At 42.3% G+C, this 21,257-nt stretch overlaps 1 protein-coding gene across 1 annotated transcript; it reads right to left on the reverse strand.

Annotated features, from left to right (window-relative positions):
- Positions 1–521: 521 nt before the first annotated feature.
- On the reverse strand, positions 522–19,580 carry Tekt1 (tektin 1). Its single transcript, XM_076871116.1, has 7 exons — positions 19,391–19,580; positions 12,607–12,772; positions 10,111–10,239; positions 9,556–9,699; positions 7,390–7,612; positions 1,176–1,372; positions 522–729 (listed from the first exon to the last, which is right to left on the reverse strand). The coding sequence occupies exons 1-7, from the start codon at positions 19,578–19,580 to the stop codon at positions 522–524; spliced, it is 1,257 nt and encodes a 418-aa protein (XP_076727231.1).
- Positions 19,581–21,257: the final 1,677 nt, after the last annotated feature.

The raw sequence follows: 21,257 nt of genomic DNA on the forward strand, positions 1-21,257 counted from the left end.
AGATCCAGGACTGCCCTCATTCGCCTAAGTTTTGTGAGTTTTGAGTAGACTTTCCACTGACCTGCCAGGAGGGGTTAGGTCAGCAATCACTACATTGCTTTCTAGGGAAAAGGGATTTTGAGAGTCAAGAGAAATAGTAGCAACCCATCTCCTGAGTAAGAGGGACCTGCCCGGATAGGGGATCCAGCCCAGCCACTCTGTTAAAATGAACCGCAATTAAAACGTTCTTGAACTCCCCCTCCCCCACCCTGAGTCCCGTGATACTATCAGCGGCCTGCGCCTAGCATTGAACTGCTAAGCACCCACCACGCCAGCAGCGGCAGAATTGAACTTCACCGCCCACCAAATCCCCCACCACCACCTCACCCCGGCATCTCAGCCCCGCAAGGAAGCTGGAATCCCTCCCCCACCTCCCCAGAAATTGTGGCAGGCTGACTCAAAGTTTCGCTGCCGACCTGAAATCAGAGTTCTTTATATTGTTTAATGATGTAGTTTAATGAAAATCTCAACTGTCCCTACTATTAGCAGACGGCCTCAGGGCAGCTGCCCCCGGACCAGCCCGGGAGTTCATCGCCTTCCCGGGGCGGAATGGACTTCCTCATCTGCATGCACAGCACTTCATCTATGTAGATGGTGTTCTCTTTCACCTGGATTTCCTCCTGCAGGGCAAGCTGTCTGCGATGCAGCCCCTTCAGCTCCACATGAGCTTGAGCCAAGGTTTCCTTTAATCTGCAGGAAGGAAAACACAAAGGAATGATTTCTCTCTCAGCATCTTTTTTTTTGTTTTTGTTTTTGTTTTTGTTTTTGTTTGGGGGGGGTGGGGGGTGTCTGGGCCAAATTGGTATGTGCTCTTCCTTTCCCTCTCTCTTTGGAATAAATATTTCTGATTGGTGGCCTTAGGCCAGATTCGTGACTTTTCCATAAAAATGCCAATATTTAAAACCGCAGATTTTACCTAAACATCTGGATTTGGAAAAAAAAAAAATCTCAACATGGGGATCCATTTCCCACAGGGCAACAATTTTGGCTGGAGTTAGTAGAGGAAGGAAATCTCTGATACAGAGCAGGTTTCTTCCTGTAAGGCCACTGGCTGGTCCCTGCTTGCCATCCAGGTTAGGGTTACAATCCAGATTGGGTGGCACTCTGGGCCTCTCTGCCCCTGGCTGCTGCCCTACCGTGCAACATTATGGTTGATCTCGTGAACCTCCTTGAGGAGTCGGTACTGAGCAACATCACGACACAGCTCGACGTTGGGCCGGTAGGTCCTGTTCTCCAGGCGTGTGTGTGCCACTTTGGCAGGCCCCTCTTGATCAAGGATGGCTTTTTCAAGAAGTGCAATGTTTTTCTCCTGGGAAGCAATCTCTTCCATGACCTTATGGAAAGAATTAGGCCAGGTTGTACTCCCCAAAACTCAACAGTGCACAGCAGACCTGTTGTGATTATGTGGGTTAGGGAGAAGGGAACTCAGATCTTTCTGTCTGAGCAGAACCCCAAAATAAGGCTGATCTCTCTTCCCTAAAGCAATGATTGCTGCTGGGCGAGGTTCTCATCTGACCTTAGAACCTCACCATTGTCACCTCATAGCCTAATGGTGTGATGTAAACAGCTTCCACCCCCAGAGAAGGCCCCCAGCAAAGGCCAGGCCTCCTCAGGCCTCACTACCTGGGTACAAAGCACCTTCAGATAGGAGCAGAGACTATTTCCTATGAACTCCCTGTCTTCCTGAGGCCTGGGGAGAGAGTGACAGAGCCATCTGAACTTTGTCAGTGTTCTTGAGGGTGGCTTTGTGCACAGAAAGATCACTCACAAGTTACTTGGTTTTTTTAAGAATACTATTTAGTGGGGCTGGGGTTGTGGCTCAGGGGTAGAGCGCTCGCCTAGCACATGCAGGGCCCTGGGTTCGATCCTCAGCACCACATAAAAATAAGTAAAGAAATAAAAGTATGTGTCAACTACAACGAAAAAATATTTTTTTAAAAAAAAGAATACTATTTAGTTATAGCTGGGGATGTTGCTCAGTGATAGAGCATGTGTCTAGCATGCCCAAGGCCCCAGTACCAACAAAGGGGGAAAAAAAAAAAAACGCATTTCTTCCTTGAGTTAGTTTGTTTTGTATTTTTTTTTAACTTTGTACCATGGAAATTTCCAAACATACACCAAGATAAATAGACTAATGAGTCTCATGTACCCATATCAATATAAACAGTAATCAATAGATGGCCAGTCTTGTTTCATCCATATCTCCCTCTCCCCAGGTCCTCCATCAATCAGCAAAACCTAGATCATATGTCATTTCAGTCTCAGATACTTGAGTGAATATTTCTAAGATAGAAGGAGATTGAGGGAGAGGCAGGAAGTACAGGAAAGGGGAGGAAATACAGAATTTGACAAAATTATGTGATGTGCATGTATAAATATACCACAGTGAATTTTATTCACTGTGGTATATTTATACACAGTGGAAATGAGTGGAAAGTAGACCATTAAAGTAGAAGGAAAAGGGGGTAGGGGGAAGTTAGGAGAAAGCAGGGGCACTGGGGACTGAAATGGAATAAATAAAATTCCAAGCATACATGATTATGTCAAAACGAACCCAACTATTATACACAGTTATAATGCACCAGTAAAAGCCAAGAAGAAAAAAAAGCTGCTACTAACATGTACAGCAATTTGTGTGAACGTAAATTTTCAACTCTTCTGGGCAAATACTAAGACATGAGATTGATAATGTAAGAGTATGTTTAGTTTTGTAAGAAGAAGCCAAACTGTCTATCAAAGCAGCTGTCCCATTTTGCATTCCCACCAGGACTGCACAAGAGTTGCTATTGCCCCAACCCCTCACCAGCATTTGATGTTTACCATATTTTGGAGTTTTCTATAGGCATATAGAGGTATCTTATTGTTTTTTTTTTTAATTTGCAATTTCCTAATGGCATATGATGTTGAACATATTTCATATGCTTAATTGCCATTGCTCTATCTTTGTCATAAGGTTTCTGTCCAGATCTTTTGCCCATTTTTAGCTGTTTCTTTCCTTATTGTTGAGTTTTAAGAGCCATTTGTATATTTTGGATAACAGTCCTTTATCAGATAGGTTCCCTGCAAATATTTCATCTGAGACTGTGGCTTATCTTTTTATTCACTTAGAAGTTTTACATTTATAAATGGTTGAAACGATCAAATGCAGAATATCTCATGTCATGTGGAAATTACATAAAGCTCAGTTTTCAGTGTCAATAAATAAAGTGGTATTGGAACCAAGCCATGCTCACGCGTTTATTTCTGTCTACTACAGTGGCAGAGCCAAGGGGTTGCAACAGACTGTATGTGGTTGCTTTGCAGTGTTGCCCAGAGGACTGCAAATCACAGTGACATGGATGTAACTTGAGAGTCTTCCAGCCACGTATCACCACACATACCATGACATCTTATTTTCTTGTTTTAGTTCCAGTATGTCTTAGTCCATTCCTGCTGCTGTTTTTTAAATACCTGAAACTGGATAATTTATAAAGAACAGAAATTCGGTTCTCATAATTCTGGAGCTAGGGAGTTCAAGGTCAAGGCACCAGCGTCTGTTGAGGGCTACTTTCTCTGTTTCAAAATGGTACCCTGTTGCAAAGACCTTAAGAGGAGATGAATGACCACCCACCCATATGGATAGCAGAAGAGCAATAAGGCCTTACTAGTTCCATCTGGCTTTTTATTAAGGCTTTCATCCCATCCACTAGGATCACTCCTGAAGTTCCATCTTTTAACACTGTTGATTGAGATTGAGTTTCAAAATAAATTTTGGAAGGGTCATAAACAGTCAAACCATAGCACAGAGCATACCCATCATGTTAAAACAAGAAAACTGGGCTTCATGTGATGCATTTTAATGGCCCAGTGGAGCATAGGTTTTGTTAATGAATTAGATGTCAAATCAGTGCATTTATACACTGACACTGTAGCTGTGCCGAAAAAGTACAATAAGTTTTCAGACTAAGCATTGATCGCAATAATCTCAACTCACAGGAAAGCAATGATCAGAAAAATTAGAAAATTTAAAATAGAATATCTCATCACTGCAGAGCATCTCAAAAATGAAAATGAGGCTGCAATCAAATTAAAGTTCCCAATGGCTCATTCATTAGCCAGGCAAGGAAAGCCGTTTGCTAGCTAATGAAATCATGTTTGACTGCAGTGACTAAGGAAGTGTGTCCAGAGAATATAAACTTATTTGAGACCATTAGTCTTTCTATAAAACGATTGCAAAGTGTTGAGGGCATAGGGAGTAGATTAATAATCAATTAAGAAAAAAGGCAAGTCATTTGGAGATGGTTCTCCTTAATGAGTTGACAGGTGTTCTGATACTGCCTAGTGACATTTATTCAAGGAGTCAATGCTGAGTTTGAAGTAACTAGATAATTAGCTCTATGAATATATTCTGCATGACATAAGTATTTTCAAAAAGTAGAGAAAATGCTAATTAAGTACAACATGAAGTGGAATCTGCTAAGAAGTGGTGTTGAACAGAAAAAGGCTTGACTGAACAAATTTATAGAGCGTGCGAAAAATACGTTATTTAGAGCCTATAATTGTATTATTCATCAGAAGGAACTTCTAAGAAAATATTTGGATCTATCATGTGATATTGAGTCAACATCCACAACAGTGAACTTCATTAGCTCTCAACCATTATATTTCTGTGAATTTTTGTCAGAAATAGAAGTTGAATATCCTAGTTTGTCCTACCACTCAGTAATTCAATGTCTCAGTAGTGGTAAGATTTTCTTGTGATTAATTTTAGCTCAGGACCAAGATTGACATTTAAAAAAAAAAATCACCCTAAAAAAATTTTTTAAAAAAAGATACCCTCAATTAGCTTTTGCCACAGACTTCATATTTCTTGAGGGTTCCAACCTAAGTCATTTCAAAAACTAACCATGATTTTAATTACAAATGATGCCCTGCTTTATGCATTTCCTGTGCTAGCAAATGTTAAAACAAGAAGCAAGACCACTACTCCCACAGAAATCTGCAACAAATATTCTCCAAGTTCCAGTAGTGTTTTCTTGGACCTCACAGCAAGTCCAAAGGAAATTTCATATTTCAAAATCCACTTAACTTGTTCAGTTAAGGAGCTTCTACCTCATCTTCAATGGGAAGTGATTAATCTGAAAGGTAATGAATGACATGCTAAAAAGCAAACACCAGAAGACTCTCACAGCATTCTATAAATGCCTTCCAAGTAATGAATATGTTCAATTAAAATCATATGCTCACAACTTGTTAGCATAAATTGGCAGTACCTATCTGAATGCAAAGATATTTTCAGAGATGGATTATGTAAAGTCTCACTACAGATCAACATTAACAGATGAATATTTGCAAACGAATTTATAGAAAACATTAACTTTGAATCCCAACAAAGCAATGTTACATTTCTCTCTAAAACATAATTCCCTTCTTCTTCTTAGTAGACCTGTATTACTATATGTTTGTGTTTGTGTGTGTGTGTGTATGTATATATATGTATACATATATATATGTGTATATATATATATATATATATATATATATATATATATATATATGTTCTTTCCTCTTACACCACAACTGTTCTGAATATTAAAATGATTTCGGATTAAATTTTGATGCCCACAGTCTCTAAGCCCATCCCTCTTATATGAACCTTCTTAACACCCTTCCACAGTAAAGACTAACCTAGCAGCCACTGGTCACATGTGACCACTGAGTGTGTTACATGTGCCTAACCCTAACTGAGCTGTGCTGTTAGTGTCAAATGACAGTCCTCTGCATCCTCAGGTTCTGCATGTGCCAATTCAACCAGCCATGGATAGAAAATATTTGGAAAACAATCATGTCTATTCTAAGTACGTACAGACTTTTTTCTTGTCATTATCCCATAAACCATTCAGCGTAACGGCTATTTACATAGTATTATACCACTATGGATTATAAATTATCTGGAGATGAACTGAAGTGTATGGAAAGATGTATATATATTAGCTGCAACTACTACACACCATTTTTATATAAAACCACTCAGCATCCACAAATTTTGGTATGCAAGGAAGGTCCTGCAATTAGTCCCTAAAAATATCAAGGGATAGCTATACACTTCTTGGTTTACCAAAAAAAAAAAGTGAAATAACCAGGCACAGTGGTGCATGTCTGAAATCCCAGTGACTTGGGAGGCTGAGGCAGGAGCATCATAAGTTCAAGGCCGGTTTCAGCAACTTTAGTGAGACCCTCAGCAACTTAGCAAGATCCTGCCTCAAAAGCTAAAAAGTACTGAGGATGTAGGTCAGTGGTAAAGAGTCCCAGGGCTAAAACTCCAGCACTCCCTGTCCTACTCCCCCCCCCAAATTAATATATATCACTAGTTATGTTGAAGATATGTTGAAGTAATAGGGTTTTGTTTGGGGTTTTTTTACATAGCAGGTTAAATAAAACGTGACAATTGATTTTACCTGTTTCTTTTTGCTTTTTTTAAAAAAGTGGCTACTTGAAAATGTAAAATGACATATATGGCTTGCACTGTGTTGGACTCCAGTTCCCTAGACTCTGTTTCTCTGGAATGCAGAGCCCCAACTCCCATGTTGGAGTTGAGGCAAGGGACTCAGAAAGCTTGAGGTGTCCGCTAAAGGAACCCAGCTAGCTATCACCAGACTGGAGTTTGGCCCCCATCTCTTACATTTGGACCAAATGTAGCACGGTTCCTCTAGATGGCTTAGCCTGGGGTGTGGGTCAGGGGTGCTGTTCATCAGGATCCAGGATGGGACGGTGAGGAAGTTGTGCTGGAGCCTTGTTGTTAGGTATTCAGCAACTCTGCCCGCCCGTTGTTCAATGGGTAGCTCAAAACTGACCACAGTGCAAATATTTACCTCATGGAAATCTGCAAATTCCACAACTCAGAGCCTTTTTCCCCTCCCGCCCCCAACCCCAAAAGCTAGTTTACGAGCACACCTAGGTAATGGGAGGGACAGCTGGCCAGAGGCCCAGAGTGACAGCTGGGTTGGGAGAAGCCGGTAGCATCAACAGAGTCATAAAAGATGTCTGAGACCAGGCAGCTCATATCTCCATGTCACATAAAAAGGGCTGAAGCCTGGGATGTCAGAGAGCCAGCCGGACCCCCCAAGCCTCCCATCTCCTGCCTCTGTGCTATATTCCTCGTATCTCTGACAGTGGAAACCCAGAGTGGGGAAAAGTTGCACTCCAGTCCCCCCAAACCCAAAGCCTGCTGCTAAGATGAAGAGAAGCAAATGACCCTTATTCATGAGGTAAACCAGGATGACAGTGGCCCAGCCCAGATGGCCTTTTTGGTTCCATGGCAAAACCTCCCAAACCCACTCTTCTCTGTTCCCCATCCTCAGGGGGCCTCACCTTGGCCAGATGAGTAGCCAGCTTGTCCCTGGCATCCTTGATCACCTTCAGCCCGTTCTCGAATGCCAAGTCTACCACCTCACACTGCTTGCGCAGATCGCTGGTCGTCTGGGACAGGATGCTATCCACCAGGGCCTTCAGGGCCAGGGAATTGTTCCTCTGCTTGTCAGCCTTCTCCACGTTGGTGTTGGAGAAGTCCAACCAGTCTTCCAGACTCACCGAGCTGAAACGCAACCCCCACACTCAGGCATTCACAGCACGTCTGGGCTGGGGAAGAGGGGCGGGGAGGGGCACCAGCCCCACCAGCAGAAGCACCTAAAATGTTCTTCCTGTCTCCAGGGAGAGAGAACGGTGCTCTGTCAATGGCAATATCTTTGGGAAACCTCCCACTGGACGGGCACCTTATAGACACTGCCTCATTTAATCCTCACAACAGCCTAGTGAGCTGACTTTTATAACTCTTTTTTACAGAGGAAGCAAACTAAGTCTTGGGAAAATGAAGTAACTTGGTCTAGATCATACGACTAGGAACAAATTGAGCATCAGAATAATAAATAGTAACGGGTTGTAACAAACTAGATAACATAGGAAACCATGAGCCCATACAAATACAAAAAGAAGAGGAGGAGGAGGGGGAGGGGGAGGGGGAGGGGGAGGGGGAGGGGAGGGGGAGGGGGAGGGGGAGGAGGAGGGAGAAATAATTGCTAGTTTGATGAGGAACAGCATTGACGAATCTCAAAACAAAGTTAATTGCAAGAAAACAGATATGGAATATATATATATATATATATATATATATATATATATATATATATATGATGCTGTGTAATAAAAAGCAGACAAAACAAACCTTTTAGAAGAGAGGAGAGTGGCTATATTTATGGAAAAGATAAAAGTATTGATCAGAAGGGGACTGGAAGGGTTTCTGTGGTGGTGAAGGGGTAGAAATGTTTTCTTTCTTGCCCTGGTTGTTGGTTACATGAGGATTGTCCACGTTGTGATTGGAGGCAGCCTCTGAGCTGATCCCCACTGATCCCTGCCTCCTGGTCATCCCATCTTTGTGTAGTCTCCTCACCTGGAGTATGGGAGGAACCTGGCTTGTTTCTCACAAGTAGAAAGATGAGATGTCAGTCCTGGGATTAGGGTATAAAAAGGACTGTGGCCTCTGTCTTGGGTTCTCTCCCTCTCCCTCCACCTCCCTCTTTCTTTTATTTTTTGAGTTGTAGATGGACACAATACCTTTATTTTATTTGTTTTTATTTGGTGCCAAGGATCGAATTCAGTGCCTCACACATGCTAGGCAAGCGCTGTACCACTGAGCCACAACTCTGGCCCCCTCCCTCTCTTTTTTTCTTTTAGATCACTCAATGTGGGAGAAGCCCGCTGTCATGTCATGAGACTGTCATGTCATGATAAGTTTGTGTGGCAAGGAACCCAGGCCTGCCATCACAAGTCACCTTGGAAGGGACCTTAGATGGGCTGCAGCCCCAACGGCCAGCTTGACCTCAACCCAGCTAAGCAGTGCCTCAGCTTTCAACCCACTGAAACCATAGGAAAAAAAATGTTTATTGTTTCAAGCTGCTAAATTTTGGAGTAAACTGATATACAGCAAAAGATATTATTGTATTGTTATAATACAATCCACTTAACTATACAGTATTGAGCACTTTTCTGTATGTATAGTTATTTCAAAGTGATTTTTTTTTAAATTAGAATGAGTTAGGTCTGTGATTTGAATATTAATTGAAAATTGCAAGTTAGATGTTACAGAAGAGGTATGTAGTATATTTTCATCCTTGCAAACTAAACAAAATATACTTGAGTGGGTGACTGTGCATACAACTATTTGTGTGAGCCCACAGATAACACTGGTTATCTTGGAGGGTGAAAGATGGAAAAAAGAAAGGTAGAGGGAAATATTAACTCACCTTTCATGTTTTTAGGATCTTTTACTTTTAAAAAACATGAATAGGTAAAAGAAGGTGTAATAGCAGACTTTTTCAGAGAGAGAAGCCTCTGGGCACTGTGTCTGGGTGGGCACTGGTCAGCGCCTGTCTTTGCCCTGAGCCCGCCTCTCCCCAGCTCCTGGCTGTCGGTAGGATGCTCTGTCAGGTCCTGCCTGCCTGACGGGGTCTGGAACATTACCAACATCAGGGCCTCACTTACTTGGGTTCGATCCTCAGGACGTTTTCAGAATATCTGATGTTTGGTGAGTTATTGTTGAGTGAGAAGCAGATGTCATCAATGGTCAAAGCCACAAACTTGTCCTTCAAATCCCTTTCCAGATTGTACTTGGCAGAACGGTTCAGCCTGAAGGGAGAGGAGGGTAAGCTGGGTTTCTCCCTCTGGAAAGCCCAAGTGGCACCTACAACTTCTGGGGACCAGGTCTGCGACAGGGTGGCCACACTTCCATCCCCAGCTCCCCATCCCACCAACACACACCCGCGTGGCCATTTGATGTTTGGTGGCTTGACATAACCAAACCTGGACTTCAAGATCCTCCCTTCCTTGGTGATATTTTTTTGATATAAGAGGTCAGCTCTGGCAGCAGTGGGCTCCAGTGTCCCCGAGTTCATCACCACCAGTGATACCAGCCCACCCTCACCCACCACCCCAGGGGGGGAGTGGTGAACCCCAGTCCTCTGGAGCCAGCCTTGGTGGGCACCACTTCTTCTCAAAATTCACAGTGGAGACTCGGAGGGCAGGCCCAGAAGGCGATACCTAATCTGCTCTGTTATCTCCTCAAGAGTGCGGGTCAGCAGGGCCATGACACCCCGGATGATCTCTGCCTCCTTCTGCAACTCCTGGTCCACTTCGTCATTCACCAGGTCGATGCCCACACGCTTCTCCCTGGCCAGGGGGAGAGGCCAGTCAGCCAGTGCATGCAGGGACAGTTTGGTATCTGCCCACATCAGGGCCTGTAAAGGTACCTGGATGACCAGCTTGGGTATCACCAGATCCTTCCGGGTGACACACTTGAAGATGGACACTAGTTGGTGTCTGTCCAACTTCAAAATACCCAAAACCCAAGGAAGGACAATTGAATGGGGACTGGTCACTGGGCCTGAAAAATATCAAATGGACTTCTCCCCCCTTAATTTGGCCATTGATCCTGAAGCCTCATCCTTTTACCTATTCATTGGAAATACTGTCTTTTAGGGGAGGAGTACAGGAGATCTAACCCAGGGGCACTTTATCACTGAGGTACATCCTCAATCTTTTTTTTTTTTTTTTTTGAGACATGATCTCATTAAGTTGCTGAGGGTCTCACTAAGTTGCTGAGGCTGGCTTTAAACTTGTGATCCTTCTGCCTCAGCCTCCTGAGTCACTGGTATTACAGGCGTGGCCACAACACACGAAGAGAACATTGTCTTTTGACTTAGAATTTCCATCATGTGTTTCCTTCCTTGATCCTCATCTTTGACGAGGAATTGAATTTAGTGAGATACTTTTCTTTTAATAAACATTTTAATAAATATTCTTATAATACTGAGTTTATATCAATATTACCGCAATGAGCATGGAGCACAGTGACAGGCACTGGGTTTTTATATAAATATTCCTGCTTAACCTTTTCAAGAACCGATCAGGAAAACTGAGTCTGAGATAGGTTAAGCAACTTGCCCAGTGTCACAAACTGGGTATTATACATGCTTTCAATCACCGTGCTATTTTATTCCCAAAACCTACTCCACTGTGTCATGCTTTATTCTTTTCTATCCAGCATGATCATGGCTGGAAGGAAAGCTCTCCTGACCACTGGCTGTGTGTCCTGGGCACATTACATAACTCATCTGTGCCTTGGTTTCCTCTTCTGTAAAATGGGGATAACTATGAGTACTTCATGGGGGTATGTCAAGGAGCAAATGAGATAAAAAGCTTACGGTACAGTCCCTGGCACATAGTAAGTACATCCTAAATAAATTTAACAGCCTCTAAATTATCATTAGGATTAGACATGAGCAAATTGGGTGTGGACTTGAGCAAATTGGTCAGCTGCCACTCACCTTTGTTTCACACACCTCTAAATCTGGCTGGGGGTGGGGGGAGTTGCTGCCTTGTTGCTGCACAGGCCTGGATAGTGAAGGGAACAGGGAATGGTGCATTTGGGAAACTGCAAACGCTCAGCACTCCTAAGCCCCTACTGTGGCCTGGAGAGGTCATTGGGGACCCCATCATGATGACGTTTGTTTGCTGTGGTAAGAAGCGTAAGCTTTATTTTGAAGCCATTGGGGCCTGGGATTCTAACTATAAGGTTTGAAGCATGGGTGTGACCTATACAAACCTGCATTGGAAAAAGTCACTCGGTAGCCAGTGTGGAGGATATGCTAGATTGACGGGGCTATCCTCGCAGCTAGAAGGCCTGTCGGGGTGCTCCAGCTAGGGTTGCCAACAAGGAACAGGTCTGGAAATCGGCATCTCCCCAGAGTCAGAGGATCATCTGACTCAGGTTTACAGAAGAAAAATAATAATAAAAAGGTATGCGTGTATAGTGATCTCTGGATTACAAGGTGCCTCTGTGTGGCTCCCTGGATCACAGCAGATTTATTGTCTCCCAGGAGCTATAATATCTGTACTCACTTTCTTCTTTGGCAATAGAACCCCTAATTTTTTTTTTAACTAAGCACCTGGTTGCCTGAAATAAATACAACCACTTCTTAGCTTTTACTGGTGTGCCCATATGATTAAGTTCTAGTCAGTGGTATGCAAGGAGAAATGGTGAATGCCAAATCCTACTTATTCCTACCTGCTGGAGAGTGTAGATATGATGGCTGGATCTTCAACTGCCATCTTACATCATGAAGTAATCTGGGGAACTAAGGCCATGGGCAGAGAAACAACAATATAGAAAAAAAAAAAAAAAAAGCCTGGAACCTTCAAACTGTGGCATATCATTCCAACTTGAACGGACCACCTCTACACCACTTCATGTAAGACAGAAATTATTTTGTTTGAGTCTAATGTCATTTTACAGTTTTCTGATATTCACAACCAAATTTAGTCCTAACTTATAATAAATTATTTAAGAGCAGAATTTAGACATGAACCAAACCCAATATACTTCTCCCACTGCCCAGCACCATGGGCAATGGCAGGTGCTAAAGGAACACCTGCTCATCTGCATCACTCTAACCCACCACCTGGCACAATCAGCTCTTACTACCTAGCATGGCGCTTCCCAGAGCAGATGACTCATTGAGGAAACTCCCCTCCTACCTGTAAGCCAGGCACCTCTCGGTGATGAACAAGGGCTCTTTAAAGCTCTCCAGGGATTTTTCCACTCGTATCTTATAATTGAGTAGATCATCAGTTTCATTCACAAGCTGCTCAAGTTTGTCATCTAACTCCTTCTTCCAGAACCTGACTTCCTCGAGTCTCTGTTCTGAAGCGCACAGAGAAGTTACGCCAGGGTTAATGGACTCTCAAAAGATCACCTCTCTTTTTTCCCCCTTACAGTGGGTAGTATATTTCTCTTGCATATTTCTCTCTGCTGTGAGCTTTTCTCTGTTTTTGCAGAGATGGAACCCAGGGCCTGCGCATGTGACGATAGGCAAGCGCTCTGCCACTGAGCTGCAACCCAGCCCACCACTGACTTCCAACCTAGAGGACTATTGAGAAACCACCTGAGACATGTTCATTCAGTGTTTCTTGGAGCATTTTTTTTTTTTATCGTTACAGATGTTTATTAACAGAAAGGAAGACAGTTCTTCCCATGTTAAACATCAGATTTATCGTTCTACACTAATTCTTCAATGCCCACTGTTTGTAATAACTTTTCATTTTATCAAGGATATAAATGAGATTCTGAAATCTTTGTAATGTTTTGAATAACCAATAAAAAAAAATAAAATTAAAAAAAAAAGGATATAAATGTATATTGCTTGAAAAGTCCAACAAGTATCACAAAGTATTACAATTCTCTGACCCATCCCCACAGACTTTCACTCTCAGGGAACAACCAAGTTAAACACTTTTATTATTTCTTCTAGCATTTGCTTACACTGATATTTACACATTATTAGTTTAATATTGAATCTATTGATTTCCTATGATGAAAGATAATTATTTTCTTTGTTTTGTTTTTTGGGGATTTTTTTTTGGGAGGGAGGCGTTGTTTTGGTTTTGTTTGTTTTTGAGCATACTGAAGATTGAACCCAGGATACTTTACCACTGAGGTGCATCTTCAGCCCCTTTAATTTCTTATTTTCAGACAGGTTCTCAGTAAGTTGCCCAGGCTGGCCTCAAATTGGTAATCCTCTTGTCTCAGACCCCTGAGAAGCTGGAATTATAGGAATGTGCCACCACATCTGGCATGATTTGCTTTTAACCAACTCAAACAACATGATCCTTCCATCTCCCAATATATTTGCATCACCTTTTCATTAAATAATGACTTATTTTCTAGTCATATTTTTTAAAGAGAGAGAGAGAGAGAGAGAGAGAGAGAGAGAGAGAGAATTTTTTAATATTTATTTTTTTAGTTTTCGGCGGACACAACATCTTTATTTGTATGTGGTGCTGAGGATCGAACCCGGGCCCACACATGCCAGGCGAGCGCGCTACCGCTTGAGCCACATCCCCAGCCCTGGCAGTTCTTATACAATGTGAAATTGTTCTCTTTTGGGTTCCCATTTTTCTTGGACAATGATTGTCTAGACGCTAGTAACCATTCTTTAACTTGTAGTCAACTAGGATCATTTTGACCCACTTCCCCTTCTGCTGATGACTTTAGATCTCATGATGTTTATTTATGGTCTTGAATCATAGAATAGCCACTTACACTTAATGTGGTTTGGGACTATAAATGTGTACTCTAACCCTTAGAGGAGTTTGAAGGGTGTAGACTTGCAGCCTGCTCCTTGGCCTGAGAAACTGTGACTCCATTTTTGAAATTAAATAAATAACAGCAGCTTCTACCTCAAGGCCTGTCCTAAGGAAGGGAAAACCCATGAAGCCTTTCTAGGCAGGTAGCCACCCTGCTGAGTTGTCTGTAAATAACAGGAGAGATCTGCAGCGCCAGGTGTCCCTGACTCGGTTAGGCTAGGTGAGGACCCATAGCAACCCCCTAGCAACCATCAATCAGCATGAGACAGGGAAAATACCTGGGATGCCAGATGACCCCCCAGTAGTTTATGGTGGTTGATAACATGTTGTGAAACCAAGTAGTTTAACATGTACACCCCTCGTGGCTTAAACCGATCAGTTCAAAGGAATCCCCCTCTTGTACTATTCAATCACCCCTATCCAATTTGTTCCCGCCAGTAAATGTGCTAATCAATGTTAAGAGTTGTTGTTTGATTTTCCCTCTGTATGGAATGATTTGCTGTGTGGTGTTGGGACGCATAGAGTATCCCTCCCAAAAAACTATAAATCCTCATTGAACAAAGGACAGGACTCACTCCCTGGGACCGCGGCTTCGGAAACGGTTGTGAGTCCAGGCTCGAGCTTGCAATAAAGACTCTTGTGTGATTGCATCAGATTCGGCTCCTGGAGGTCTGTTGGGGTCCCACAAATCTGGCATTACAGCCCACCAGCTGATGAATCCAGACTGCCATTTGGTGAATACAAATGGTTCTGTCTCCTGCCTTCAGATCAACTAGGTAATTTTTTGCAATCTAGCCATAACATTCTGAACGATTACCATCTTATGACTTTGCTTCACACTTCTCATGAGCTGGACTCCCATTTCCTAGATTGCATTTCTCCCTCCTCCTTGAATTACCCTTTCTGTCTGCTCTGTTAAAGAGGTTTTCTTTAAACGTTTAGTGATTGTTATGGTTTGGATTTGGAAATGTCCCCTTGAAAAGCACATGTTTTAGGTACCTGGTACCTGGTACAGTAAGGTGCAGAGGTGGGGCTTTTAGGCGATGATAAGAACTGTAAACTCATCAGTGGATTAATCAACTTGATGGGCTAATAATCTGAATGGATTCCTGAGTAGTAACTGTAAGAGGTGGGGCATAGCTATAGGAAGGAGGTCATTGGCGGGTATGTCCTGGGATTATATCTTGTCCCTAGAACCATGATCTATCTCTCTCTCTCTCTCTCTCTCTCTCTCTCTCTCTCTCTCTCTCTCTCGATCCATGATATCTATCTCTCTCTCTCCTTTTAGGCTACCATGAGCTGAAAACTTCCCTCCACCAAACCAAGCCCTTCTGCCATTACGTTCTGCCTGACCTCAGACCAAGAGCAATGGAGATGGCCATCTATGGACTGAGACCTCTGAAATCATGAGCCCAAAATAAACTTTTCCTCCTCTAATTTGTTCTTGTCAGGTATTTTTATCACAATGACAAAGAGCTGACTTACACAGTAGTCCTCACCTGATTTAAGAATGGTGTGCTAAAAGGCTAACCAGGGGCTCCATTTGTCAACCAGAATGCTTTATTGTACAAACTGATCAGGCAGAGTCTAGGAATCTCACTGGAGAACGCCCAAAGGTTAGCATTGGTAGAGCTTTCTTTTTGGACCAGTTATTTTCTCCATAGAAAAACCTTTCAGTCTCCCCTCTCTGGGGGAACAAGTTGCACTACCATTGTCCTGGGAGCTAGCAGGAAGAACCACCATTCAGCAGCAGATTCTCATTGAGTCCTTTGGCTTTGAGCTTTCTGTGGGGTGGAGAAGGGGCTTTTGATAAACACTTTCAACCCATCTGGTTTCTGGTTCTTTCTTGAAGCTCCACCTGCAGAAGTAACTTGGATCTATCCGGCTGTGAATATTTCATGGAAACCTGGCAAATCGACTGCTTTGAATGAGCTTCTGTAGCACCAATCAGCAACATTCTCACTGTCCTCTACCCCTCCTGGCCTTCTGCAGTTCCTGAGTGTGTCACCACTTGACTTATTGCTTTCTAGCTTCCAAAATTCTTCTCATCACTAGGCTACTATTGTTTCCTTCCACCTGTCTCCTTGTTCTGGAGACATAGCTTGCATGAATCTTTTACTGCTATTTGTTGGAAGTTGAAAAGGGAGAGGAGACCATCGTCTGTGTTCCATCCACCCTGTAAAAGGAAGTCTCCCCGCTTACTTTGTAGTTTACTTCCACCCCCACCTTGCAACCTTCACTACCTTCTCTATTAAACTTGTTATCTCCAAGGTCCCCAATAATCTTCAAGTCACCAGTTCAAATTCCTTCTTATTCAACTCTCCGCCTCCTTGACTAGACTTGGATACAACACAAGACTTCCTCGCCCGCAGAGCCCCCGTTTTTTTGTCCTTCCTGACCTTGATCTTTTTGTTCTTCCACCCAAGCTCTCGTTCCCCAACACTTCCCCAAATCCTTTTCATTCTCTGCCCTCTTTTCTTCTCTTTCAACATCTTCTTTGAGTAGTCTACTTCCTGTCTTAAGGTGATGTCTCTAGATTCCTCATGTTGCCTCCTAAATTCTAAATAGCTACTTACTGAACTGACCTTCCAAATTCAAGGTCTCCCTCAGCCAGGGTTCAATCTTTTTTTTTTTTTTTTTAAAGAGAGAGTGAGAGAGGGAGAGAGAGAGAATTTTTAATATTTATTTTTTAGTTCTCGGCGGACACAACATCTTTGTTTGTATGTGGTGCTGAGGATCGAACCCGGGCCGCACGCATGCCAGGCGAGCGCGCTACCACTTGAGCCACATCCCCAGCCTCAGGGTTCAATCTTGACTCCCACTCAGGTCCACCCGTCTTCAGCATGCTGCTCCCCTTCTTGTACTCTGTACCTCAACTTGGACCTCTTCTCATTCCCCATAAATGCCACCTGCATCTTGCCTTTATTATTTTGTCCTTGTCTTCCATTGTTAAAATTAATTCTCGGATCCAACATGCTAATTATTGACCACCTCTGCTCTTCATCTTTTCAACCATTGCTTTAGTCCAGGCTAACATGGAATAATTTTATTAACTTATCTTTTGTGTTTTATATCTTACAATTACTAAAATGTGTCTATCTTCAGCTTTATACTCTGGTAAATCTAGCATGTGGTGGACTATTTAACAGATGAACAAATAAAGGAAAGGATGGATGGATGGATGGATGGATGGATGGATGGATGGATGGATTCTGGTACCTCAAAATGGAATGGCAAGGTGAAAGGTTATACATGTCCAACTTTGGTAGATGCTGCCAAAGCTTTCTAAAGTGGTCATAATAATTTATACTTCCACCAGAAGAGAGTTCCAGTAACTCCACATCCTTCCTAATGTTTAGATTTTTCTTTTTCCTTTCTTTTTCAGTTCAGTCACTGTGGGTGTGTAATGACATTCAATCTGTGGTTTTAATTTGCATGTCCTTAATGACTAATGAAGTTCAACCAGCTCTTCTTTAATGTACCCTTTAATTTAATCTCATTTATTATTTTTTGCTTTCATGGTTTTTTAAAAATAAGACATCTTTTTCCTTTTCCAAGTCATTAAGATGTTTGCTAAAAGTTTTATTAGTTTATCTTTCCCATTTAGATATGCACTCACCTCAATTTGATTTTTTAATACATGATATGAAGTAGGGCTTGGGATATAATTTTTTCATGTGAATGTCCAACTGGCCAATTTATTGAAAAGACGATCCTGGGGCTGGGGTTGTAGCTCAGTGGTGCAGTGCTTGCCTAGCATGTGTGAGGCACTGGGTTCAATTCTCAGCACCGCATATAAATAAATGAATAAAATAAAAGTCCATCAACATCTAAATTTTTTTTTAATTTTAAAAAAGACGATCCCTTTCCATCACACTACAGTATTGCTTTTATCATAAATCAGATGAACATAAATGTGTAGGTTTATTTCTCAACTCTCCACTATGTCTCATTGTCTATCCTTGTCAATTTGTTCCTATGTCAATTTGTCTATCCTTGCCTATATTTCATTGCCTTAATTATCGTTGCTTTATAAGAATAGGTCTTATAATCCACAGTCTCCCAGCTGTGTTATTCTGGAACTTAGTCATGTCTATGCTTGACCCTTTGTATTGCCACATGAATTTAGAAACAGTTTGCCAGTTTCACCAGATATTCTGCTGAGACTTTTTTTTATTAGTATTGCACTGAATTTATAGATTAACCTAGGGAGAATTGGCATCTTTAAAATACTGATTCTTCTAATCCATTAACTCATATATCCTTGCATTTATTTATAACCACTTTAGTTTTTTACAATAATGGGTTGTAATTTTCAGTGTAGAACTCTTGCACATCTTTTGTTAGATTTATTCCTAAGCATGAGATTTTTATTATTGTTATTGTTATGTTTTTGCAGTGCTAGAGATCAAACCCAGGGCCTTCTACATACAAAACACATGCTTTACCACTAAGCTACATCCCCCAGCCCTTGATGTTTTTTAATGACACTATAAATGGCTAAGCTTCTAAATTATTCAATGAATCAATGACATTAAAATTTAGAGCTTGAAAATCAGTTGTCACCACTCACTATGGTCTTACATCCAACCCCTTTGTTACCTACCTGGCCACTACAGATATTTGAATTGTAGCCTCTGGCCTATCATCTTTTGGTGTTCAGGAGATGTTGCTTGTTTTGCTTTATATTTATTTTTGTTCTTACTTATTTAGGGGTACTATTCTTTAAATACCATTTTTAAGTATGGAATTGTCAAGAGAAAATTATTCTTCCTTAAGAAAATTATTCTTCCTTTCTCTCTAGGAAAACATTCCCAATTTTCCAATTCCTACCCCATCCCTACCTTAATTTTCCTATTCCAGCACCTATCTGGTTATAGTCTGAACACCAACTTTTATATCTTTCTCCTCTTTAACCAGGAGCCCCTAAAAAGCAGATCATTCCCAGGGCATAGATCCACAGATCTCTAAACCTGTACCAAATCAATGATGGCTGGCAGATGGCTGAAAATCAGACTGAGTTACTATGTGTCTGTCTGAGAGCAGTGAGCTAAAACACAGAGCCTGGAGAATATACAGGATGTCACCTAATACTTCAAGAGTGATACATTGCCACACTTGAATGTGACACTATAGCCAAAACTCAGTAGCCTCATCTGAATATGGGAGGTCTTACCAATTTTCTTGTTCGCATCACTTTGAGATTTCCTTGTGGTCTTATCAATTTCATCCACAAGCCTCTGGCTTTCTGCCACCAGGCGTTCTGATTGGGACCTCTGGGCCTCTGCCCTGTGGTACTGATTCTTATTAGAGATGTGCCACTCTGAGGGCAGAAACTTGGGTGGAGATTGTAGTAGCTTAGCCATTTGAGATTTCCAAAACCTGATCAAAGGAAGACATTTTTTTTAGGTTAAATAAAAGCAATTTTTTTCCTTTTAAAATTATTATTTAAGTATGACATATCAAAAAGTGCATACATCACAAACCATGCACACAAAATGAACACATCTATGTAGCCGGCACTCAGATCAAGCAACATCTCAACCCTCTTTCCAATCACTAGTCACTGCCCTAGCCCCACAAGGTGACACTAACCTGAGCATTAATACTACAAATTATTCCTCTGGTTTCAAACTTAATATAAATGGAATCACACACTATGCATTCTTCTGCATCTGACTTCTTTCATTCAATATTCATAAGATTCATCTGTATTACTTGTATAGTTGAGGTTGTTCTTTCTCATTGTTGTGTGGTGTGCCATTGTATAAATACATCAAAACTCATCTTTTTCTACTAATTTTTTCTTGGCTTGTTCCACTTTATAGTATAATGAGAATGCTATTACTATTCTCATGTGCAGCTTTTGGTAAATGCATATGTTCTTTTTTATGACTCATTAGAATTACTGAGTCATGGAATTAGTTCTACCATACAGATGAGCCCAGAAATGTTTCCTTAAAAATGAATAAATGTGGGTTGGGGTTGTGGCTCAGTGGTGGAGCACATGCCTTGTCTGCGTGGAGCACTGAGTTCGATCCTCAGCACCGATAAATAAGTAAAATAGGGGCATTGTGCCCATCTACAATTAAAAAAAATTTTTTTAATGAGTAAGTGTCAATTCAGTCTGGAGCCTATTCGACAGATAAAAGAATTGAAGGCTGGGGATGTGGCTTAGTGGTAGAGTGTTTGCCTAGCATGCATGAGGCCCTGGGTTCAACCCTCAGCACCAAAAAAATAAAAATTAAATAAAATTTAAAAACTTCCCAAGGCAAAGAACAAGAAGGGAAATTCAAAGGAAGGCAGCCAGCAGAGGCCAGCAGTAACATGTCTCCAACATTGTTTTTCCCCAGTGCTGGAGATTGAACCCAGGGCTTGGCTCAGGCTAAGCAAGTGCTCCACTGAGTTAACTCCTCCCTACCTCCCCCCTCCCCACCCAGCTCTAGCAGCAACACCAAGACTAAAAGGTACCCGCCTCTTCAGCACACAGCTGTGGGTGACTAAGAGCTGCCTTCTCCAAACAGGGCTGGGCTGTGGCCCCACCCCCACCCCAGGCCCCCCAAAATCTGAGCTCCTGCCCTCAGAGACCTCTGGATTTCTGAATCCTTCACACAAAGTTGGAAGCTGAGTCAGATCTCGGCTAGGCTGAGCACCTAAGCCCACCCAGCCCCTCAGACCCTTGGGGTCACCCATTTCTTCCTAGTCCAGTCCCTCCTATGGCCTCTCCCAAGTTTGTCTTAGTGTGGGGCCCAAAATTTACCCCAAGTCTCCTGGCTCCGTCTAGGTAGCCCTCCCTTAGAGTGGGTGGGGACCTAAAATTAGAGCTGACCCCAACCGGCCCAAGTGTACAGGTAGCGAGGAGGGGTGGGTGGAAGGGGGTGGGACCGCCTGGGTCTACTTACCTCAGCGCCAAAAAGAACTACTAAACAAGCTCGAGATGGGGACCTCCTTACCCCAACTGGAGCTTCCGGCTCTTGCAAAACTGGGAAACAAGGTGGTCACCATGACAACTGGTGACGCGTCGCCGGGGCAAAGGGGGCGGG

The sequence above is a fragment of the Callospermophilus lateralis genome, chromosome 11 (genome assembly GCF_048772815.1).
Source record: "Callospermophilus lateralis isolate mCalLat2 chromosome 11, mCalLat2.hap1, whole genome shotgun sequence".
Lineage (NCBI taxonomy): Eukaryota > Metazoa > Chordata > Mammalia > Rodentia > Sciuridae > Callospermophilus > Callospermophilus lateralis.